Here is a 19,910-nt window from a genome sequence, read left to right as displayed (position 1 = left end):
TTTCCATTTTTAAAAATTATATAAGTTTTAATGAATGCATATGTACAAAAAAGCCAGGATACTATGTACACTATCTTGTCTTGAAAAAAAAAATCCTCTACCTGAGGACATTTTCATTGATTTTGAGAGAGAGGGGAAGGAGGGAGACAGAGAGAGAGAGAGAGAGAGAGAGAGAGAGAGAGAGAGAGAGAAACATCAATTTCTTGCCTCTTGCATGTGCCCGGACTGTGGCCAAGGATGAAACCCACAACCTAGGTATGTGCCCTGACTGGGAATCAAACCCGGGACCTTTTGGTGTATGGATGACAGTCCTATCGACTGAGCCACACTGGCCAGGGCTATTTTTTATTCTGCTTTTAAAAAAACTTTCAGCTTAAAGATAGTTCCATATGTATATACACTTGGAGATCTTCCTCTTTTTTAAAAAATATATTTTTATTTATTTCAGAGAGGAAGGGAATGGGAGAGACAGAAACATCAATGATGAATGAGAGAGAATCATTGATCAGTCGGCTGCCTCCAGCACACCCCACACTGGGGATCGAGCCCGCAACCTGGGTATGTGTCCTGACCAGGAATTGAATCTCGATCCCCTGGTGCATAGGTCTACGCTCAACCACCAGCCACGCCAGCTGGACCCTTTTTTTTTTTTTTTAATGGTTATAGAGTGTTTTGTTGTGTGGCTGCTCCATAATATAACTAGCCCTTTATTGATGGATACTTGAGTTGTTTTTCTATTGTTACAATACTACTGCAATGAATAACTTTGTATATATGCAGGTCTATGGGCAGATGGGGTTTTATTGCCAGAAGTGAGATTGCTGGATCAGTGGGTAAATGCATCTGTGGTAGAAAGGTAGTAGGTATGGTTGGAGTCCCCTCCATGGAATGGTATCATTTTGCGTTCCCACCAGCAAGGCATGAAAATATTGGTTTCTTCACAAGTATGTGAAGAAGCTATGTGAACATTAATAACATCCTCTCTTGTTAAAGTTCTGAATATTTGCCAATCTGATAGGTGAAAACTGGCATCTCCATGTAGGTAAGCTTTATTCTGAGCAAGGTGAGCATCCCTTTAAACACTTACTGGGCCTTTTATTTCTTGTGAACTAACTTTTAAATTACTTATTTGTCTCTTTTTTTTTTTTTCTCAATTTCTAAGAGTTCTTTAAAAAGTGTGTGGCGGTGGGTGGCAAGTATGGCTCCGTGGTTGAGCATTGACCCATGAACCAGAAGGTTAGGGTTTGATTCCCGGTCAGGGCAAATGCCTGGGTTGCAGGCTCTATCCTCAGTAGGGGGCATGCAGGATGCAGCCAATCGATGATTCTCTCTCCCTCTGCCTTTCTCTGAAATCAACTAAAACAACAACAACAAAAACATACTTAAAAGTAGAGGGAAATCAATCCATTTTCTCTGATAAGAGTTACAAAGTCTTTTTTATTCTGCTTATGGTGTTTTTGCTATGCAGCTGTGTTTTTGTTTTTAGAAGTTGAATTTTCCAATTATTTTATTATGACTTTGGGATTTGAAGCTGTAGTTAGTAAGGTCTTCCTCACTCCAAAGTTAAGACATTCACCCATGTTTTATTCTAGTACCTGCAAGATTTTATTTTTTACATTTAAATAATTTATCCTGCTTTTGTCTTACCATTGTGGTTTCTTGGTTTGTAGTGTTTGGGGCTTCACTTTCACATAATTTAGAAGTTGTGGATTTTCTTAGTTCCCTAGTTTCATTAAAGATGTAGTCTGTATACGGGTGTTTGGGTCTGGTGTGGGTATTTATTCTCTTCGTTGCTCTATGTAATTTTTAGGAGAAGTGGGCAGATTTGGGACTAGGTCATTACCATGCTTCTTCCAGAAATGGAACCTCTAGATTTGATTTTATTTTTTATTCCTCACCTAAGGACATGCTGAGAGAGAGAAACATCAACCCTTCCATAGGCTCCCCGACTAGGGATCAATCCTGCAACCCAGGTGTGTGCCCTGACCAGGAGTTGGCTTATTTTACTCTCAGCTTTTAGGAAGGCCAGCTAAGACAGCATTTCTCAGCATCTCCCGGAAATCTTTGGATGCTGTAGAGACGAGGGAGAGATGGTGGTGCCCAATGTTATCACCTTTGGCCAGATTTCTAATGTGTTTTTTTTATGTTGTATTTAATTGAGTGATTGTTTGGACATTTTGTGTTTCAAGGGCAAAAGCATTTGGAATAAAGATAAAGGGTTAAAGGTTAATTACTGTTTGGGGTTAGAACTATAGAACTGTGGGAAAAACTCCTTTGTTTCAGTATCCAGTTCCACTGGTTCTTCCCTTTCTTCAGGATCTGTTTAAGTGCAGGAGGATGAGAACATTTTTCTGTTTAGGGTTATTTGCTATTGAATGTCTTTGTAACCATGGTAGGTCAATAACGGGTGTTACTTGGGCCATGATAGAAATGGCTTTGTTACAATGATTGCTACCAGTTTCACAGAAATGTTTGCTAATTGTCTATCGTGAGAGCAAGGGAACTGCTATTAGTGGGTAGAGAACTGAAGTTAGGTGTGTATCCTCCCAGCACCTAACCCAGAACCTGTGACATATCGGGTGATCAGTCAAATGATTGACTAACTCCAGCCCAGAAATAGCCAGAGGAATTCCAAAATGTGCACTGAAATTGTTCTCTGGTACTAGTACTAACTACATCAAATAAATACTTATACGATTTTCAAAATGTAGAGAAATGAAACTTCAAACACAATTCATATTTCTTACAATACTGGATTGGGTGATTTTAAATCTCTCATATTAACCACTATATATTTTTGTCAGTATGTATATTAGTTCTATGTACCTACACTATTTCTAGCTGTAATATTTTACTTAGACTTAAATTTCTTACATGATACTTCATAGTATTACTTATTATTACTAGTTGGATTTTTTTTTCTTCCAGCCCAATTCTGTCTGTTTCTGCCAGCAGGAAATTATAACTATTGGATTGACTCTTTATATTCTTTGTGCCTGTTGTTAAGAAAGCACTTGTTAGTAGAAATTGAGTTTTTGTCACTCTGTGTACTCCATCGTGTGTTACCTAATTTTTATCTGCTGGTGGCTCACTTACCATTATAATGATAATAAAAGTGACAGACCCTGGTCGGTTTGGCTCAGTGGATAGAGGGTTGGCCCCAGGTCTGAAGGGTCCCGGGTTTGATTCCTTTCAAGGGCAAGTACTTCAGTTGCAGGCTTGGTCCCTGGCCCTGGTCAAGGCATGTGTGTGAGGCAAACAATTGATGTGTCTTTCTCACATTGGTGTTTTTCTCTCTTGCTCTCTGTCTCTCCCCCTCTCTTCCACTTTCTCTAAAAATCAATGGAAAAATATTCTTGGGTGAGGATTAACAATAACAACAAAAAGATAGGTGTGAGTGCACCTATCTAATTTGAGGAGCTAGAGTCTACTTTAAAATATATATATATATATTTAATATATTTTTATTGATTTCAGAGAGGAAAAGGGAGAGAGAGAGAGAGATCATTGATTGGCTGCCTTCTGCACGCCCCCTACTGGGGATCGAGCCCGCAACCTGGGCATGTGCCCTTGACTGGAATCAAGCCTGGGACCCTTCAGTCTGCAGGCCGACACTCTATCCATTGAGCCAAACCAGCTAGGGCTAGAGTCTACTTTTAAATATTTTATTGATTTTTTTTTACAGAGAGGAAGGGAGAGGGGATAGAGAGTTAGAAACATCAATGAGAGAGAAACATCGATCAGCTGCCTCCTGCACAGCCCCTACTGGGGATGTGCCCACAACCAAGGTACATGCCCTTGACCAGAATCGAACCTGGGACCCTTCAGTCCGCAGGCTGACGCTCTATCCACTGAGCCAAACCGGTTAGGGCTGGAGTCTACTTTTAAATATCCCATTTTCCTCCTTGGGTCAGAGCCAGTTACATGAAGCCAGCATAGAGCTAAAGAGTCTACGAATTACAATCTTTATCCTTCTTACTGAAATGGTTTGGTTTGCAGGTGGCACAACACAGAAGATTATCCGAAGTTGAGTCTCTGCATTTCTGTTTTAGGGTATAATTTTAAATTTTTAGAAAGATTTTAATTTAGCTGTAGGCTAATTTCTTTCAGGTCTGTGGTCAGTGGCTGTGTTGCAGTGCGTTAAATTGAAGAGCAATTGTTGCTATTTAGGATGCACCAGGACCCTTGTCATCCATTTACTTTGAGGCTGTCCCTTGTGTCCTGTGCCAGATTTGCAAATGTAGTCCAAAGCGGGAGTTGATGATTGCTCTGATAAGAACATTAGTAGCTTTTCCCAGCCACCAGATATTAGGGTTATTAGTTATGTTCTATGTAATTAGAATTTTAGCTGCCAGATTGGTTGCTTACAATTAAAAATGAACTGCATAGTGAAGCAGATGGATCTAATCAGATAAACCTGGGTTCAAGATGACATTTTGCCTCTTCCTAGCTCTGTGACTTTGGGCAAGTTACTTGACCTCTGAAACCCAGTTTTCTCCTCTGTTAAATGGGTATAATAATACTATCTATATCATAGAGTTAAAGATTAAATGGCACAATGCACTTAATTTTGTACCTGGTGCATAGTAAGCACTCAAAATATGGTAGCTATTATCAAATGCCTACTTTCTCTCTCTAAAAAATCAATAATCACTTAAAAACAAATAAGTAAAAATCGTTGTGAAGCATACATAACAAAATTTATACCATAACCATTTTTTAAATCCTCACCGAAGGATATTTTTTCATTGGTATGTGCGAGAGAGAGATTGATGCAAGAGAGAAACATCCATCGGTTGCCTCCTGTTTATGCCCCGACTGAGACCCTGTGGTACACTGGATGATGCTCCAACCAACTCAACTGAGGCACACGGGCCAGGGCACCTTCGCCACCTTTTAAGTGTACAGTTAGTGGCATTTAAGTACATTCTCGTTGTTAGGCAGCCATCCCCACTTCAGAACTCTTTCGTCATCCCAAATTGAAACTCTCTACCCGTGAAACAGTCACTCCCCATTTTCCACTCCATTGTTCTCCTTTCTTTCTCTGAATTTGACTACTCTAGGTGCCTCATAAAAGTTGGTTACTTTTTTAAAAAATATATTTTATTGATTTTTTACAGAGAGGAAGGGAGGGGGATAGAGAATTAGAAACATCGATCAGCTGCCTCCTGCACACCCCCTACTGGTGATGTGCCCGCAACCAAGGCACATGCCCTTGACCGGAATCGAACCTGGGACCTTTCAGTCCGAAGGCCGACGCTCTATCCACTGAGCCAAACCGGTTTTGGCAAAAGTTGGTTACTTTTATTTTATTTATTTATTTATTTATTTTTTAAAATATGTAACATTTTTCTTTTTTTTTTAAATATATTTTTATTGATTTTTTACAGAGAGGAAGGGAGAGGGACAGAGAGTTAGAAACATCGATGAGAGAGAAACATCGATCAGCTGCCTCCTGCACACTCCCTACTGGGGATGTGCCCGCAACCAAGGTACATGCCCTTGACCGGAATCGAACCTGGGACCTTTCAGTCCGAAGGCCGACGCTCTATCCACTGAGCCAAACCGGTTTCGGCAAAAGTTGGTTACTTTTAAAAATATATATTTTTTATTGATTTCACAGAGGAAGGGAGAGGGAGAGAGAGAGAGAAACATCAATGGTGATAGAGAACCATGGATCCGTTGCCTCCACGCCCCCTATGGGGATTGAGCCCACAACCCGGGCATGTGCCCTTTACTGAAATTGAACCTGGGACCCTTCAGTCCGCAGGCTGATGCTATATCTACTGAACCAAACTGGCTAGGGCAAGGCTGGTTACGTTTTTTGGTTTTTGTATTTTTAATTTAAAATTTTTATTGTTTAAAGTATTACATGAATCTCCTTTTTCCCCCATTGACCTCTCCCCAGCTGCTCCCACCCCCCAGCACATGACCTTACCCCCCTACTGTCTGTGTCCATTGGTTATGCTCATATGCATGCATACAAATCCTTTGGTTGATCTCTTATGGTTACGTTTTGATAGAAACTAAAAGGTAAGCGATCAGCATGGTCCCATGACCATGGTCTGTTTAATAAGATATTTGAAGAAGCAGGCATGGTAATGAGAAGAGGACTTGAGAGTTTGTACATATTTGAGAGAGTGGAAGAGAGAGAAGAACTAGGGTGGAGTAGAGCAGGGCTTTGTGTATTTTTATGGTAACATCTTTGCATGTTTAAATCTTTCCATTCTTTTTAATAGAATATTTCATGAAGCGAAGCGGGGGGGGGGGGGTGAGGGAGGATGCATTCTCTCCCCCTCCCCCTAGCCTCCCATTAGCTCCTAATGTTATTTACTGAGCAACTCATGTTTTTCCTACTGATTTAAAAAAAAAAAAAGGTTCACTGTAGGATCTCAAAATGTTCCTTCATAAGACACATTATCAAAGAAGAGCAGTTCTCCATTCAATTTCTGTGACACTTTGTAAATTCAGAGATAGTGGAAAAGCGAACAGTATTATCAAGAATCCCCTTTCTATGTAAATAAGGACAATTTTTCTCTCCGTAGGAAGAACTAAAGAATAAACAATTCTGTTTAACCTTTTTAATTTTATGCTAAATTAATTTTACTCTAATGGCACAGCTCACTCTCATTTAGTTGTCCCAGTGAAGAGTAGTATTGGCAGGAGGAAATGACATCAGTGTGTAATGTGCCCGTCTGAGTGAGGGCCTGGAGACCAAGGCACAGGAGTAAGCCCAGCGATGGGAGAAGGCCGAGGCGAGGCGGCCGGAGGGGCGCTGGTCGGCCGTGCTCGCCGTTTTGTTCTGAGGGCTCTCGAGGAAATTTTTTTTGAGCTGCACTTGTGTGCTGCAAGCACTCTTGGTGAGCAGCCCAGATTAGGTTGACTTGTACTTTTAGTGCCAATTAGGCAAGTCAAATTCTGTAAATCTCTCTCTTTTTTTTTCAGTTAGGTGTATTTTGCTATTTTAACATTTTCAACTTCATAAACATTTGTAGGAAGGATACGGGCATTTCTTGTTTTCTGCTTGAGAGACATGTTCGTCTCCCCTCCTTTCCTTTTAATCTTCCTGTTTCCTTGACATACCTGCTTCTGAACTCCGCTGGCATCTCTGCCTGCTGTGACCGTTCTCCAGCACTTCATGGTACCTGCACCTCTTTCAACTCTTCATTTTCCACCGCTGTCAGTTGCAAAATAAGGCGGCTTTGTTTGGGAGGGAAGGGGTAGAATTCTTCCTGAATGTCTGCTTTCCTTTGAAGCTGGAGCACTTCAGAGACAATTGAACTGCTTTTAGGTTTTTCCTACCACCCAGCCTTTTCTTCTAATAGAGCCTGCCGTGAACACAGAGTTCTGTTGATGACATCGATTTGTTGCTATGGAAATAGTGGCATTGTCACAGATTCAGCCCAGTGACTTTACCTCAGGTTCATGCGAGAGAAATGGGCAAGGCTTTAGGGGAGAACCTCATTAAAACCGAAAGCTATCAATTATAAGCAGGTGAAAGGTAAATGGAGCCAACCTTTTATGTAATGAAAACAAAAGTGAACCGCCTAGCAAATTCACTGCATGCTTCTGCCCGCCCCGGCATGAATTCTGAACCATGAGAGTCTTTGACAAAATCAGAACATTCAGATTTTGTCAGAGTATTTCTTCTACTTAAAGTTTAAATCTTCGAACCCAAATTATTTGCACCAAAACGATCTTTCTCTTTTGATCCTCAGGACATGGGCAGCAGCAGGTAGTTCCTTCTCCAGTCTCAGCAACCAGTCCACCCAGCAGCAAGCCCCAGCCACAGAATGGGAGCTCGGGAATGGGTAAGACCCGCCCCAGGAGGCTACGTGCTGATTATAAGTGTCAGGCTTTTGAATAATGTTTTGAAATTCAATCTGGGACTAGAGGGAATGTTCAGAATGCCATCCGTGACAAAGAATAAGTCCAATTCTTATTACAACGTATATGATTGAAAAAATGATTAAAGATAGTATTTTAAAGATACTTAATATGCCATTTTTTATCGGTATGATAGATGGTTCTCTGTTAATAGTATGTCTGGCAGTTTCTCACATCTGGGAGTTTTACACCCTCTTGACTTTGTGAATTTACATAGCTTTTAAATTCTAGCCTTTTAACTATCTAGGATCCGCTTATTAAATGTGGCTTGTCTCTCTCCAACTTTCCCATGGAGGGCTCTTGAGTATTTATCTTAGCTTGAAGGCGGTGTCATTTATATTGGTCGTAGACTTGCTTCTCAGTCTTATGGGTGAGAAATGGTTTCTTCTTTTAACTTTCTCCGCAGCTGGTCCCCAGAGGCTGTGATGGAATCATTTTGGTTCCTCCTGGCCTTGACTTCAGGAACCACCATTGAAAATGATGATTTGTAGAATTTAGTTGGATTCCTCTTTAGAGGCGCTTTTTTTCTGTACTGCTTCACATACGCCAAATCCTCTCCTCTCAGCTGGTTTCTATTGTTCAATGCTAAGAGTCTAAAAAAGGCAAAGTTAGCACATCAGTGATGTTTCTATGAAACTGTCAAGACATGTGACTTTTCCCCCATTGGTCTTGATGTTTTTATCTACCTTACAAAATCTATCTACCTACTTTCTATCTCTCTATAAGTGCATCTATTCAGACACAATTCTCAGATTATCTGCTGTTAAAGGGCAGTGGTAGGATAAATGCTCTAAAACGGTAAATAACTGCCCAGCCGGTGTGGTTCAGTGGTTGAGTGTCGACCGTGAACCAGGAGGTCATGATGGTTCTCTCTCATCATGGATGTTTCTCTCTCTCCCTCTCTCTCTGAAATCTGTTTAAAAAAAAATCTATTTTAAAAATAAACAAATAAATGGTAAGTAACCAAAAAGTCACTTCCTTTTGCCGAAATACAGATAGGAGTATGTTATTCTTATCTCTCCTCCCACAGACTTATTTTTCTCTGTTGTCTGTCTTTGGCTTACATTAATATTTAATTTTTAAAATCTGTTCTCTAAACACACATCAGCTGGGTGGTAAAAGAAAAAAGACTGGAAATGTTTTGAGGGGAAGCTACCGGCATGAACACGGGATGTGTTTGTGTATTTTACATAATTGTATATTATGTGTTAGGTAGATATACATACATACATATTCTACAAAGCACATGTGCTTCTTTGCATAATCATTGTTGTGTATGTAGCCCTCTCTCAATTCTGCAGTTAGAACAGAACATTTTAAAATCTGGGACCGTCTCTGTATATTTTTTTTACTAAGTGCTACAAATACCTAGAATAGCCTGCTGTGGAAACTCAGTAAGTGCTGAATAATGGTAGATTTATACTTCTAGCCAAATTCCATTATGAAGAAATGTTTTGATATAGAAGATATGAAATCATTGGACTAAAATATATTTTCTGAATTTGGAGGTTGAAGCTTTACAGAAACAGTGTGCAAAGGAGTTCATGAGCTTATAAGCTTTAATTACCTATTCTTTCCCCGTGGGGGCAGCTTCGTGGGCTTGGACTGAGGAGGCAGAAGGGATCCTGGTGGCCGGCCACCTACTTGTCCTGGACCAACAACTGATTCTTGCCCTTTGCTCCCAACTAAACCCAACCCCATAAACTGTTCTGCACTGGTCAGCCCTGGAGACCAGTGGGGGATTGGGAGTTTTCTGGGGGTGTTTTAAGGTGATATAATGGTGACAGGCATCCTTCACCTGGGATGGTTCATCCACTATGACCCTTACTTCCTAGCCTTTCTTTTTGCTCTTTTTCTTATGCAGCTAGTGACTTCCATCAGTTTTACCAGTCAAGGAGGTTGATTTTTTTTTTTTCTGACCCATGATCTTGCCCACTGATACATGAGAAAAGTTTAAGAAGGGTGGATCAGGGTCTGGGTTCATTACCATCATTATCTTGACCTCGGGATTTAAGTCAGCAAATAGACAGTGAACTTCTGTGGGCCCAGTCCTCTCTCTGAATTGTTTTTTTAGCCTCTTGTTTTGGTCTCTGTTTGATTTCCATATCTCTTGTTTGCTCAAAAGGAAAAACTTTATGCCTCTTGTTTTGTTACGAAAAACTTTATGCCTCTTGTTTTGTGACACCTCAGTAATTGAGAGTAAATTTAAATAGATTAATGATTGTCCTTCTTTTTGTTTTTAAAGGGTCCACTGTACCTAAGCCTTATGGTGCCGCGAAGATATTTGGAAAAACTGGAGGTACCAGCTTGGGGAACAGTTCCGGGGGATCACAGGCCAAAGTGGTACCCATTGCCAGCCTCACCCCTTACCAGTCCAAGTGAGTTACTCCGTAGAATAACTTCAGAATGTACTTACAGAACAGTAGAAGAGGCCCCAGACAGTTTGGCTCAGTGGATAAAGCTTCAGCCTGTGGACTAAAGGGTCCCAGGTTCGATTCCAGTCAGGGGCATGTACCTTGGTTGTAGGCTCCTCCCCTGACCTGGGCCCTGGTCAGGATGTGTGCAGAAGGCATCCAATTGATGTGTTTCTCTCACATCAATGTTTCTCTGTCTTTCCCTCTCTCTTCCACTCTCCCTAAAAATCAATGGAAAAATATCCTTGGATTAACAAAAAACAAAAACAGGATAAGAGGTTATTATGGGCTTTTGTCTTATTTATGAGTGAACTGCTACCACACATAAAATAGGTTTCCTCTTTTTTTTTTTCCCCTTTTTTTCCTGAGGGCAGGAGAGTACAAATTGTTGCAACCTTGAACACTCTTATCAGACAAGAATGGCCTAAAGAGCAGTCTGCCATAGCATATTGGGCTTCATTCATTTTGAAATTTAAAGTATTTAATGCTTTAAGAATCATTTGATAGCCTGGCTGATGTGGCTCAGTGGTTGAGCATCGGCCCATGAATCAAGAGGTCACTGATTCAATTCCCAGTCAGGGCATATGCCTGGGTTGCAGGCTTGATCTCCGATAGGGGGCATGTAGGAGGCAGCGATTGATGTTTCTCTGTCATTGATGTTTCTATCTCTCTACCCCCCTCCCTTCCTCTCTATAAAATCAAGAAATTTTTTTTTAGGTAGACATGTCTCGTAGTCTTGTGAGTAAAACTAAGTGTTTGTTCTAATTCAGAAGGTGTTTATCTTCTCATCATATAAACAGCTGACTTTTAGTCTAAAAAACGTTACCCTGATATCGTTGGCTAAAAGAACCTGTTCTATTTGTATTAACCACATTAACATACCCGGAAGAGACGTGTCTTTAATATTACTTTGTTCCATTAAAATTAATTTTAGCCGTTGCATTCTTCAGTTCTGTGCAGTGCAGGGGAGGTATGTTTCCCCGGGAAATTGTAAGTAGAGAAACTGGTGTGCCCCACGCCCACGCGCAGGATGGGCAGCGGGACTGCCTGTCGGACCTCGTGCCTCCTGTCTCAGTGGCTTCTGAGTTCATGCTGCTTCCGTGTGTTTTGCTTTGGTGACTTCCCAGCACCACGTTCCATAGCCTTGTGTTCTCTTCAGTGTGTGTGAGAAATGAGACAGAAGCTTGACACCAGCTGTATCGGTTCCCATAATGAAAATAGTGGCAAAATATAATTGCCGGGATTACTGCATTTTCCAGCTTCAAACCTTTCATTAAGGGGATATTGTTGCCTTGGTGATGCTTTTTTGGAGAAGGGAGTTTATAAATTTACTTATTTGATAGAAGAATGAGTTAGTGTTAAATCACCTGTATGTTTTACTATTTGCTTATTCTACAAACTGTCAAACCTTTGTGTCATCTTTGGGTTTAATTAGGTGGATTAAAATACAGCTTATATTGAAGAAATGGAGTATGTAAAAGATAAGAAAGGCTACAGGAAGATGTTAGGGAACCTTTCAGATCTTTCCCAAGTAAGACTTGGAATACTAATGTACTCCGTTTGATTTTTTAGGTGGACTATTTGTGCTCGTGTTACCAACAAAAGTCAGATCCGGACCTGGAGCAACTCCCGAGGGGAAGGGAAGCTTTTCTCTATAGAATTAGTCGATGAGAGTGTGAGTATTTGTCAAGCAGTGGTCTTCTCCGAGGAACAGAAGCTCGCCTCTGTGCAGTCCTCTGGGGTGAAAAACCATAGTGGGCCAAAAAGAGCCATAATTGTTGTTTTTCCTCTTTTGTAGTCTTTGATGCTATCTGAGGGCAAAGGTCATAAATAAAATCCTTGACCTTAAGCGGAAGCATTTGTAGCAGTGAAAATTAGCTTGCTAAGTGTATAAGTAGCCTCCTGGCTGGGCAGGAGAAAGCAGAGGTGCTCTGTCTGACTTGCTGGCAGGCTTAGTTGAAGCTATAGGAGGTGATGTGTGCTCGGGAGCAAAGTGGAGCTTTGAGTCACAGTGAAAGGCATGCAGTAGCCATGGTGATAAGCGAATGGTTTTGTGGGAGATGGATTCTGACTATTCAGACTACATGGATTCCTTAAACATGACCGTGATGAGGAGACAAAAAATCCAAGTTGTGAAATCTTTACAGTCTTCTGTCCATTAGTTTCGTTTATACTTCCTGATACTGTATGTACTTGAAGCATTCTTTTTTGTTTGTTTTGTTAATCTTCCCCCGAGGGTATTTTTCCATTGACTTTTTAGAGAGAGTGGAAGAGAGAGGGAAAGAGAGAAATATTGATGTGAAAGAAACACATCGATTGGTTGCCTCCTGCATGCGCCCCACCAGGGCCCAGGCTGGGGAGGAACCTGCAACCAAGGTATGTGCCCTTGACCGAAATCAAACCCGGGACCTTTTGGTCCACAGGCCGAAGCTCTATCCGACTAGGGCTGAAGCATTCTTTTCAAACAGATTTCCTATTTGTTCAAGCCTCTCTAAGAGCAGGTACAAAATAGGTAGGTAGTTTGTGTTTCTGTTTTTGGAAGATGGGATGACACCCCAAATATACTGTTGACTGTGAATCAATATCAGAACTTAATTTTTTATCGAATTATTGGCCTATTCTGTCAGTTGGCAAAAGTTCCAGCCATTTTTTATCCATCTGTAGCATTTGGACTGATGAAAAGCAAAAGTGAAAATCAAGTCACGAGCAACTTAAAAACATGTTTTACTGTAACATTTTTGGCAATGACTCCTGAATATGGACTAATTCCTTGCTTAGTGTGAATGCGAGGGAAGCTGGTGAGTCATTGTGGCTCAGCCTACCTCCCGTGGGCTTCGGCGTGTCACTCAGTGTTCAGAGTTGTTTTATTTTTGTTGTCAGAATATCCAACTCACCATTGGGTTAGTTGGTTGTTTTTTTTTATTTCCTTTTTTTAGGTTTCTAACTTGAGGTTGATAAAGCGTGATAACAGTATTGGCTGGCTAAGCTTACATTGTTTCATGGGGTTAATAACTTGAATATGTGACTGTAGGACGTGTGTTTCCTTAAAGGTGTCATTTGACACTAAAGTGCCCTGATCACGGCAGAACTTGCTGACCACCACAATGCTAACCTCTTGCATGCGTCCACAGGGTGAAATCAGAGCTACTGCTTTCAATGAGCAAGTGGACAAGTTCTTTCCCCTCATTGACGTGAACAAGGTATGTAGCGCTGAGTCCAGAACGGAAACAGTCGAGGATGAGGGATCTCCCATCCCGCAGAGAGCTGTGTGGCGGTAAAGGGTCTATACGTCTGATTTGATGGACTGTCCCATGTTCCGTGGCTTGGGCTCTTGCAGGTCTATTATTTCACTAAAGGCACTCTGAAGATTGCCAACAAACAGTTCTCAGCCGTTAAAAACGACTATGAGATGACCTTCAATAATGAGACTTCTGTTGTGCCCTGCGAAGACGGTCATAATTTACCCACAGTTCAGTTTGATTTCACAAAGATCGATGACCTCGAGAGCAAACCCAAGGACTCCCTCATCGGTAAGCCTGTGTCTGAGCGCAGAGAGCGTGGTGCTTATCACATAGGGGAGGCGGGAGGCTTACCTGCTTGCTGTCACCCTTTGGTCCTGCCGTCCTGGGAGTCTTGACCATCTCCAGCTAAAACATTGTGCCTGTGTTTTAGACATAATTGGGATCTGCAAGAGCTATGAAGATGCCATTAAAATCACAGTGAAGTCCAACAACCGAGAAGTTTCTAAGAGAAATATCTATTTGATGGACATGTCCGGGAAAGTGGTATCCGCTACTCTGTGGGGAGAAGATGTAAGTACTTGTGTTGAGCAGTCAGAGCACGTGCAGAAGGGGGTGACTTGTCCTGGAGACCTTCCTAATGAAGGATCGGGCTGTCCACGGACTGTTGGAAATCCAAATCATTTGATTTACTTCTGTGAGATTGGAATGGTTTAAGTTTTATATAGTGAAATGCTATTTCTTCTACATTAGCGTTGACGTATCTCTAAGCAGATTCTTGTGTGTGAGGTTACCTCGTATAGATGCCATGTACCATTTATTGCATTCACTCTGCTATTGACTGTTATCCTTGTTTATTATAAAAATATTCTGTGTGTTCTTCCTGCCAGTGACACCTGTTTGTATTTGTTTGGGATTTTTGTTGTGATGCAGGCTGATAAGTTTGATGGTTCTAGACAACCCGTGATGGCTATCAAAGGAGCCAGAGTTTCTGATTTTGGTGGACGGAGCCTCTCTGTACTGTCTTCAAGCACAATCATTTTGAATCCTGACATCCCAGAGGCCTATAAGCTTCGTGGCTGGTAAGTGCTATGGGGCCAAACAAGGGGGCTGTTTGAGCCTGAGCTTTGAGAAGAGCTGGTTCTTTTGGTTCTTATGATCAGTGTGAGAGCTGTCTGCCTGCCAGAGGACTTTGTTACTGAACGGAGTAGTGCCTATATTTCTTGGTGGCATTACACCTTCTGAGAGGATGGCTTTAAAGCCCTTAAACTGACAAACCTGTAATCCCATGACAAACCTGGAGAGTCGGAGGAGGAGGCAATTAGAATGGAAGTGCTGCATGCCGACCCCAATCCTGCCAAAGCAGGCTGAGGCCGGGCTTTAGCAGCTGCGTGCTGAAGGCATCTCTCTTTCCTGGGTTTAAAGCCCTGGGCTACCGTGTGGGGGGGAGAAAGTGCTTTCCTGTTCTGTCCGGTCTTTGGTGCCGATGGCATCTTGTAGTGTGTATTCACTGGACTCTGATAAAGTCCCCGTGAGAACAGTGGGCTTTTGTTGGCATTTTATTGTTACTCCCAAAGCACTCACGGGATGAGGGGAGCCTAGTAAAACCTCCTTGCTGTATCTAGCTTTTTGGTGTTAAAACTCTGCCTCAGAAGAGCACTTCACACTGAAACACGGTATGCAGGATTGATGTGGTCAGGGAGAACACGTAAGCTTGAGCTTAAATAATTTGTGTGGCTGTAGCCACGGGGAGGGGGTCGGTTTCCAGCTGTTTTAGTGCTTCAGGAACTAAAGAAGTAGCTCACATTGCATACTCCCTGCTTTTGTTTGGTGTCTAATGCGAACCAGTAGTACTGGCATTTGAATAGTTTCCTGAAACATCGACTGGAGTGTCCATGTCACTTAAGCCAGCCTCGTGAGTGTGGGCCACATGTCTGTGTATTGAGCTATTCTGGTAGCTGGCATTGTATTCTAAGACAGGGGCCTCTTGGTAGTCTGACCAGAAATAACAACCACTGCTTTAGATCCTTCGTGTTTTATTTTCTTTCAGGCTCTGTGCCTTGACCCCAGGTTAATGGCATACCCACATTAAGGTCTTTATATTTTACTTGTCAATAACCCGTCAACATGAAAAGACATGGCTGTCTCCAAAATAAAATCACTGGACATTGATCTAAGAGGTTCAGTGCACACAATCCACTCGGCAAGGATTGGAGAGGTTTAGCTCTTGGTTATAACAATGTGGAATTTTTATTGTAAGAACGGCTGCCTCTCTCCTTGCTCTGTTGACTCCTGATGAGCTGTCTTTGGTGGCAAGTGTCTCCTTGGAGTTTTTGAAATCGTAAACTTGTGTAGCTAGTCGTGGCAAAACAGATTTATGGACCCTGCTGTGCCTCTGTGACGGATTTAGCTGCTTACCTGACAGAATGAGAAGGCAATCTTGTGCAGCTTAGGGCAGCAGCCATGGCAGTGGCCGGTCTCTTTCTAAGGAGCCTGCTCTGGCTGTGGCGAGCTTGTCGGTATCCTCCCTTTGGATGGCAGTGGCATGTTTTTAACCTCAGGCTCATGCTTCCCTGCCACAATAGGTTTCTGAGCCACTTCCTCCCGGGTCCCCTTCCCTTCATATTGGCTGATAATCGATCAAGAAATAGAATCCATTTTAATAATAATTCAATACCAATTAATTTTAACTTTCATATTGGCATAAGTAAAAATCTCACTAAGAAGGCAAATCTATAAGAAAACATAATACTTTCCAGTCAGTTCCTTTGGGTTATGTAATCTTTTGGACTCCGTATCACGTTTAAAAGCTCTTTCACCAGGGGAACAGTTTTTTGCTACCGTTGCAATATGTTGGCTGTCGCTTTCTATACTGATACATTTCAGTGATGGTAAAAATGTAGCTGCGGATGGAGAATGAGCATCAGTGGCCCAAAGAACTAGACCAGAGCTGTAGTTACTGCTTTTCTGTCGCTGATTTTCCAGGTTACTGTTTCTTTGGCCTGGGGCCCTGGGGCCAATGTTGATCGGAAGGCTAATTTAAGAAAAGCTTCCGTGGTACTTGGGCACTGTCTTTCTTGACCACTGGGGGGCATCAAAGCAACTGAGATAAAAAGAGGTCATTCCTTTCTTCAGTGGCTGAAGACACAACGAGGAAGACACGCACTGCAGCCCACGTGACCGTGACCTGTGGACGTTGGGTGGGGGTGGATGGCCTGTATGGGGCATAAAGAAATGACTGGCATATTCAGTAACTACATAGCCTGCCGTTTGTTTGTTTCTCAGGTTTGACTCGGAAGGACAAGCCTTAGATGGTGTTTCCATCTCAGATCTAAAGGGTGGAGGAGCAGCAGGAAGCAACACCAACTGGAAAACTTTGTATGAGGTTAAATCGGAGAACCTGGGCCACGGCGACAAGGTAGCCTACATTCCTGCCTTTCTTCACAGAAGCACGTACAGTGTGCAGAGGGGTGCGTTTCCAAATCTGATTCCTGGTACCAGCCGTCAGGAGTGACTCCAGAGCTCTGGTTCCTGGCTGGGGCTCTGGCCAGAGCGTGGCGTGATGCTTGGGAACCGCTGCCAGGGAGCAGTAGCCGTGCTTCCTCAAGGAATAGGTTGTACCCCTCAGGTCTTGGAGGCAGAAAATGTTAAGAACTCTGACTTAGAGAGTTGTTTAATTCTTAGAGGGACCTTAACAAAGTGGTCATCACCAAGCTATGCATCACATTATAAACTGCCTTCGGGTCCATATTTCTTTTCTGTGATTGTTCCTGCAGATTGAAATGCCCATATGCAAGAAGGGAGGTTTTGAGGTTATATATACACCTCCATGGAGCATTGGGCGGGCCCGGTGACAGACGTCAGGCAGTTCACCTGTTCTTTCACTGGCTGTAGAGTATTAACCCCTCCTGGGCTGAGAGTCGCCAGTGTCTCTGACAAGAATTGGCTCTAGCATTTGCCTTTAGATGCAGCTTCCCTTTCAGTGTTTGTATAGAATGACCCTTTGCCTTCTTGATCTAAACCTGTATTCTGTCCACAGTTTAATATTTAAATTATTTCTCCTTTATGCTTCCCCAGAACAGCAATTCCTGCTTTATTGTCTTCATATTATACAATATGGTTTTTACTCCTCATTGTCTCATTTTGCTGTATTCCCTTATCCATCATTGTCATCAGCTGCAACTTACAATGCACTGTTGTTACACAGCACCTTGAGAGCTAAGCATTAGACAGATCTGTTTGTCTGTTTGGGTTCTCATCACCCAATTTCTCTCTAAGATCTAAAAATAGACAGTCTGTAATAAGAAATCAGACCTAGAGAGTCCCTATTTGCACACAAACTTTCAATTATGCTTTGAATCTGGACCTTACCTGGAAAAACAGAAAACTTGCCCAGCCAGAGTGGCTCGGTTGGGTGTCATCCAGTGCACCAGAAGGTCACGGTTCAATTCCTGGTCAGGGCATATGCCTGGGTTGCAGGTTTGATCCCCAGTTGGGGAGTATGCATAGGGCAGCCAACGGTGTTTCTCACATCGACTCTCTCTCTCTCTCTCTCTCTCTCTCTCTCTCTCTCTCTTGCTCTCGCTCTCGCTTTCTCTCCCTCTTCCTCTCTCTAAGCATGTTCTCAGATGAGGATTAAAAAAAAAATTTAGAAATACAGACAAACTCTAGGCATTCTCCTAGGAGACATTACTTTCCTCTTGAGCTTTCTAGAGTGAGGACTCATCCAAGCTCTTTAAACATCCACATGCTTGTTTTGCCTGTTTTGGTCTGGAACATTGGAAAGCCCCAGAATTGCTGATTTGGCTCTGAATTCAGAGTATACCCAGAGGGACCTGTATCCCCCCCCATAAAGGATCCATCTCATATCCTTTCTATGAGAGTTAAAAGGCAAAACAAAGAACAACAACATAAAGCCCAGCACGTGACTTAGTCCTCGCTACATTTACTTATCAGTGATTTCTCCACTTTGAATGCCCTTGTTCAGTTATTGTTGGGTTCTACTGAATTTGATGACAGACGGGGGCTTGACAGCCAGCCCACAGGCCAAATCCAGCCTGCTATCTGGTGTAAATAATGTTTTGCTGGCACACAGCCACATGTTTTGATTTACATATTGTCTGTGGATGCTTTGCCCACAATAGCAGACTATGACCGAATGGCTTGTGAAGCCTGAAATATTTACTGTGTGGCTTTTTACAGAAAAAGTTTGCCGACCCCTAGCCTAGAAAAGATAAAGGTGACTCTGAGCCCTAGAAATCACTGCTGTTGTGTGTGTGTGTTTTTTTTTTTTTTGGTTTTTTTTTAATATATATATTTATTGATTTCAGAGAGGGAGAGATAGAAACATCAATGATGAGAGAGAATTATTGATTGGCTGCCTCCTGCATGCCCCCCACTGGAAATCGAGCCTGCAACCTGGGCATGTGCCCTTGACCGGAATCGAACCCTGGGACCCTTCAGTCCTCAGGCCGATGCTCTATCCACTGAGCCAAACCAGCTAGGGTGACTGCTGTTGTTTTTAATGTGGGGGATGGTTGGATGTAAGTGTACTAGTATTAGGTTTACTGCCTTAGTATTTCCTAGTCTGTTACCTTCGGAGGTCAGGGGAGCAGGAAAGCTAGTCTTTGTGTCTTGAAGTCTTTATCTTTCATATACTCTATTTCTGTTTTAATTAGTTTAGTTTAATTTATAATTAACTCTTACCTTTTTATGGGTTTTGTGGTTAGCACAAGTGATTTGTAAAGCTACACAAGACTTACTCCCTGTAGTCACATTGTGATGAGAAACACTTGCACTTCTGTGTAAGGCCCGCCTTGGGCTGCCCCTGAGCCCAGTCCTGAGGTAAGCCCGGTTGCTCAGTGTCTCGTGTCACGCTTTTCTCTTGAAGGCAGACTATTTTAGCTCTGTGGCGACAGTGGTGTACCTTCGCAAAGAGAACTCCATGTATCAGGCCTGCCCAACTCCGGACTGCAATAAGAAAGTGATTGATCAACAGAACGGATTATACCGCTGTGAGAAGTGTGACCGCGAATTTCCCAACTTCAAGTACCGCATGATCCTGTCGGTAAGTAGGATGGGTAGATGCGAACCACTTTGGTACTTGAGTCTCTTCCGAGGGCCGGGCGCTGCAGAAACAGCAAACACGGCCACTCGTGGCAGGAAGCCTGCAGATGAGTGAGTGCTGACGAGCTTGTTGTTCCATAAACACAAAAGCTAGGGCCTTGCCACTGAGCACAGTCCGTCTGCTCCCACGGAAAGCGTTTTTTCCTGCCAGAAAGTTGCATTGAGCTCCCCAGCTGATTTCGGTCTGCTGCGCATGTAGTGCAATTACAGCATGGGTGGCACTTGCCCGCTAACTGTTACGAAG

The 19,910-nt window shown here is 42.5% G+C and overlaps 1 protein-coding gene across 4 annotated transcripts in view; it reads left to right on the top strand.

The window, feature by feature from the left end:
* Positions 1 to 19,910, top strand: part of RPA1 (replication protein A1) — a 58,573-nt gene that overhangs the window by 29,736 nt on the left and 8,927 nt on the right. For all 4 annotated transcript variants that reach the window (XM_054708831.1, XM_008147888.3, XM_054708833.1 and 1 more), the window contains 9 exons: positions 7,719 to 7,811; positions 10,133 to 10,265; positions 11,874 to 11,976; positions 13,433 to 13,501; positions 13,639 to 13,831; positions 13,974 to 14,113; positions 14,474 to 14,622; positions 16,826 to 16,958; positions 19,431 to 19,607. In XM_054708831.1, the coding sequence (XP_054564806.1) occupies positions 7,719 to 7,811; positions 10,133 to 10,265; positions 11,874 to 11,976; positions 13,433 to 13,501; positions 13,639 to 13,831; positions 13,974 to 14,113; positions 14,474 to 14,622; positions 16,826 to 16,958; positions 19,431 to 19,607 (1,190 nt within the window). The remainder of the gene's footprint in view (positions 1 to 7,718; positions 7,812 to 10,132; positions 10,266 to 11,873; positions 11,977 to 13,432; positions 13,502 to 13,638; positions 13,832 to 13,973; positions 14,114 to 14,473; positions 14,623 to 16,825; positions 16,959 to 19,430; positions 19,608 to 19,910) is intronic.

The sequence above is a fragment of the Eptesicus fuscus genome, chromosome 20, assembly GCF_027574615.1.
Source record: "Eptesicus fuscus isolate TK198812 chromosome 20, DD_ASM_mEF_20220401, whole genome shotgun sequence".
Classification (NCBI taxonomy): Eukaryota; Metazoa; Chordata; class Mammalia; order Chiroptera; family Vespertilionidae; genus Eptesicus; species Eptesicus fuscus.
The sequence above is the reverse complement of the archived record's forward strand: the minus strand, read 5'-3'. Positions and strand labels throughout refer to the sequence as shown.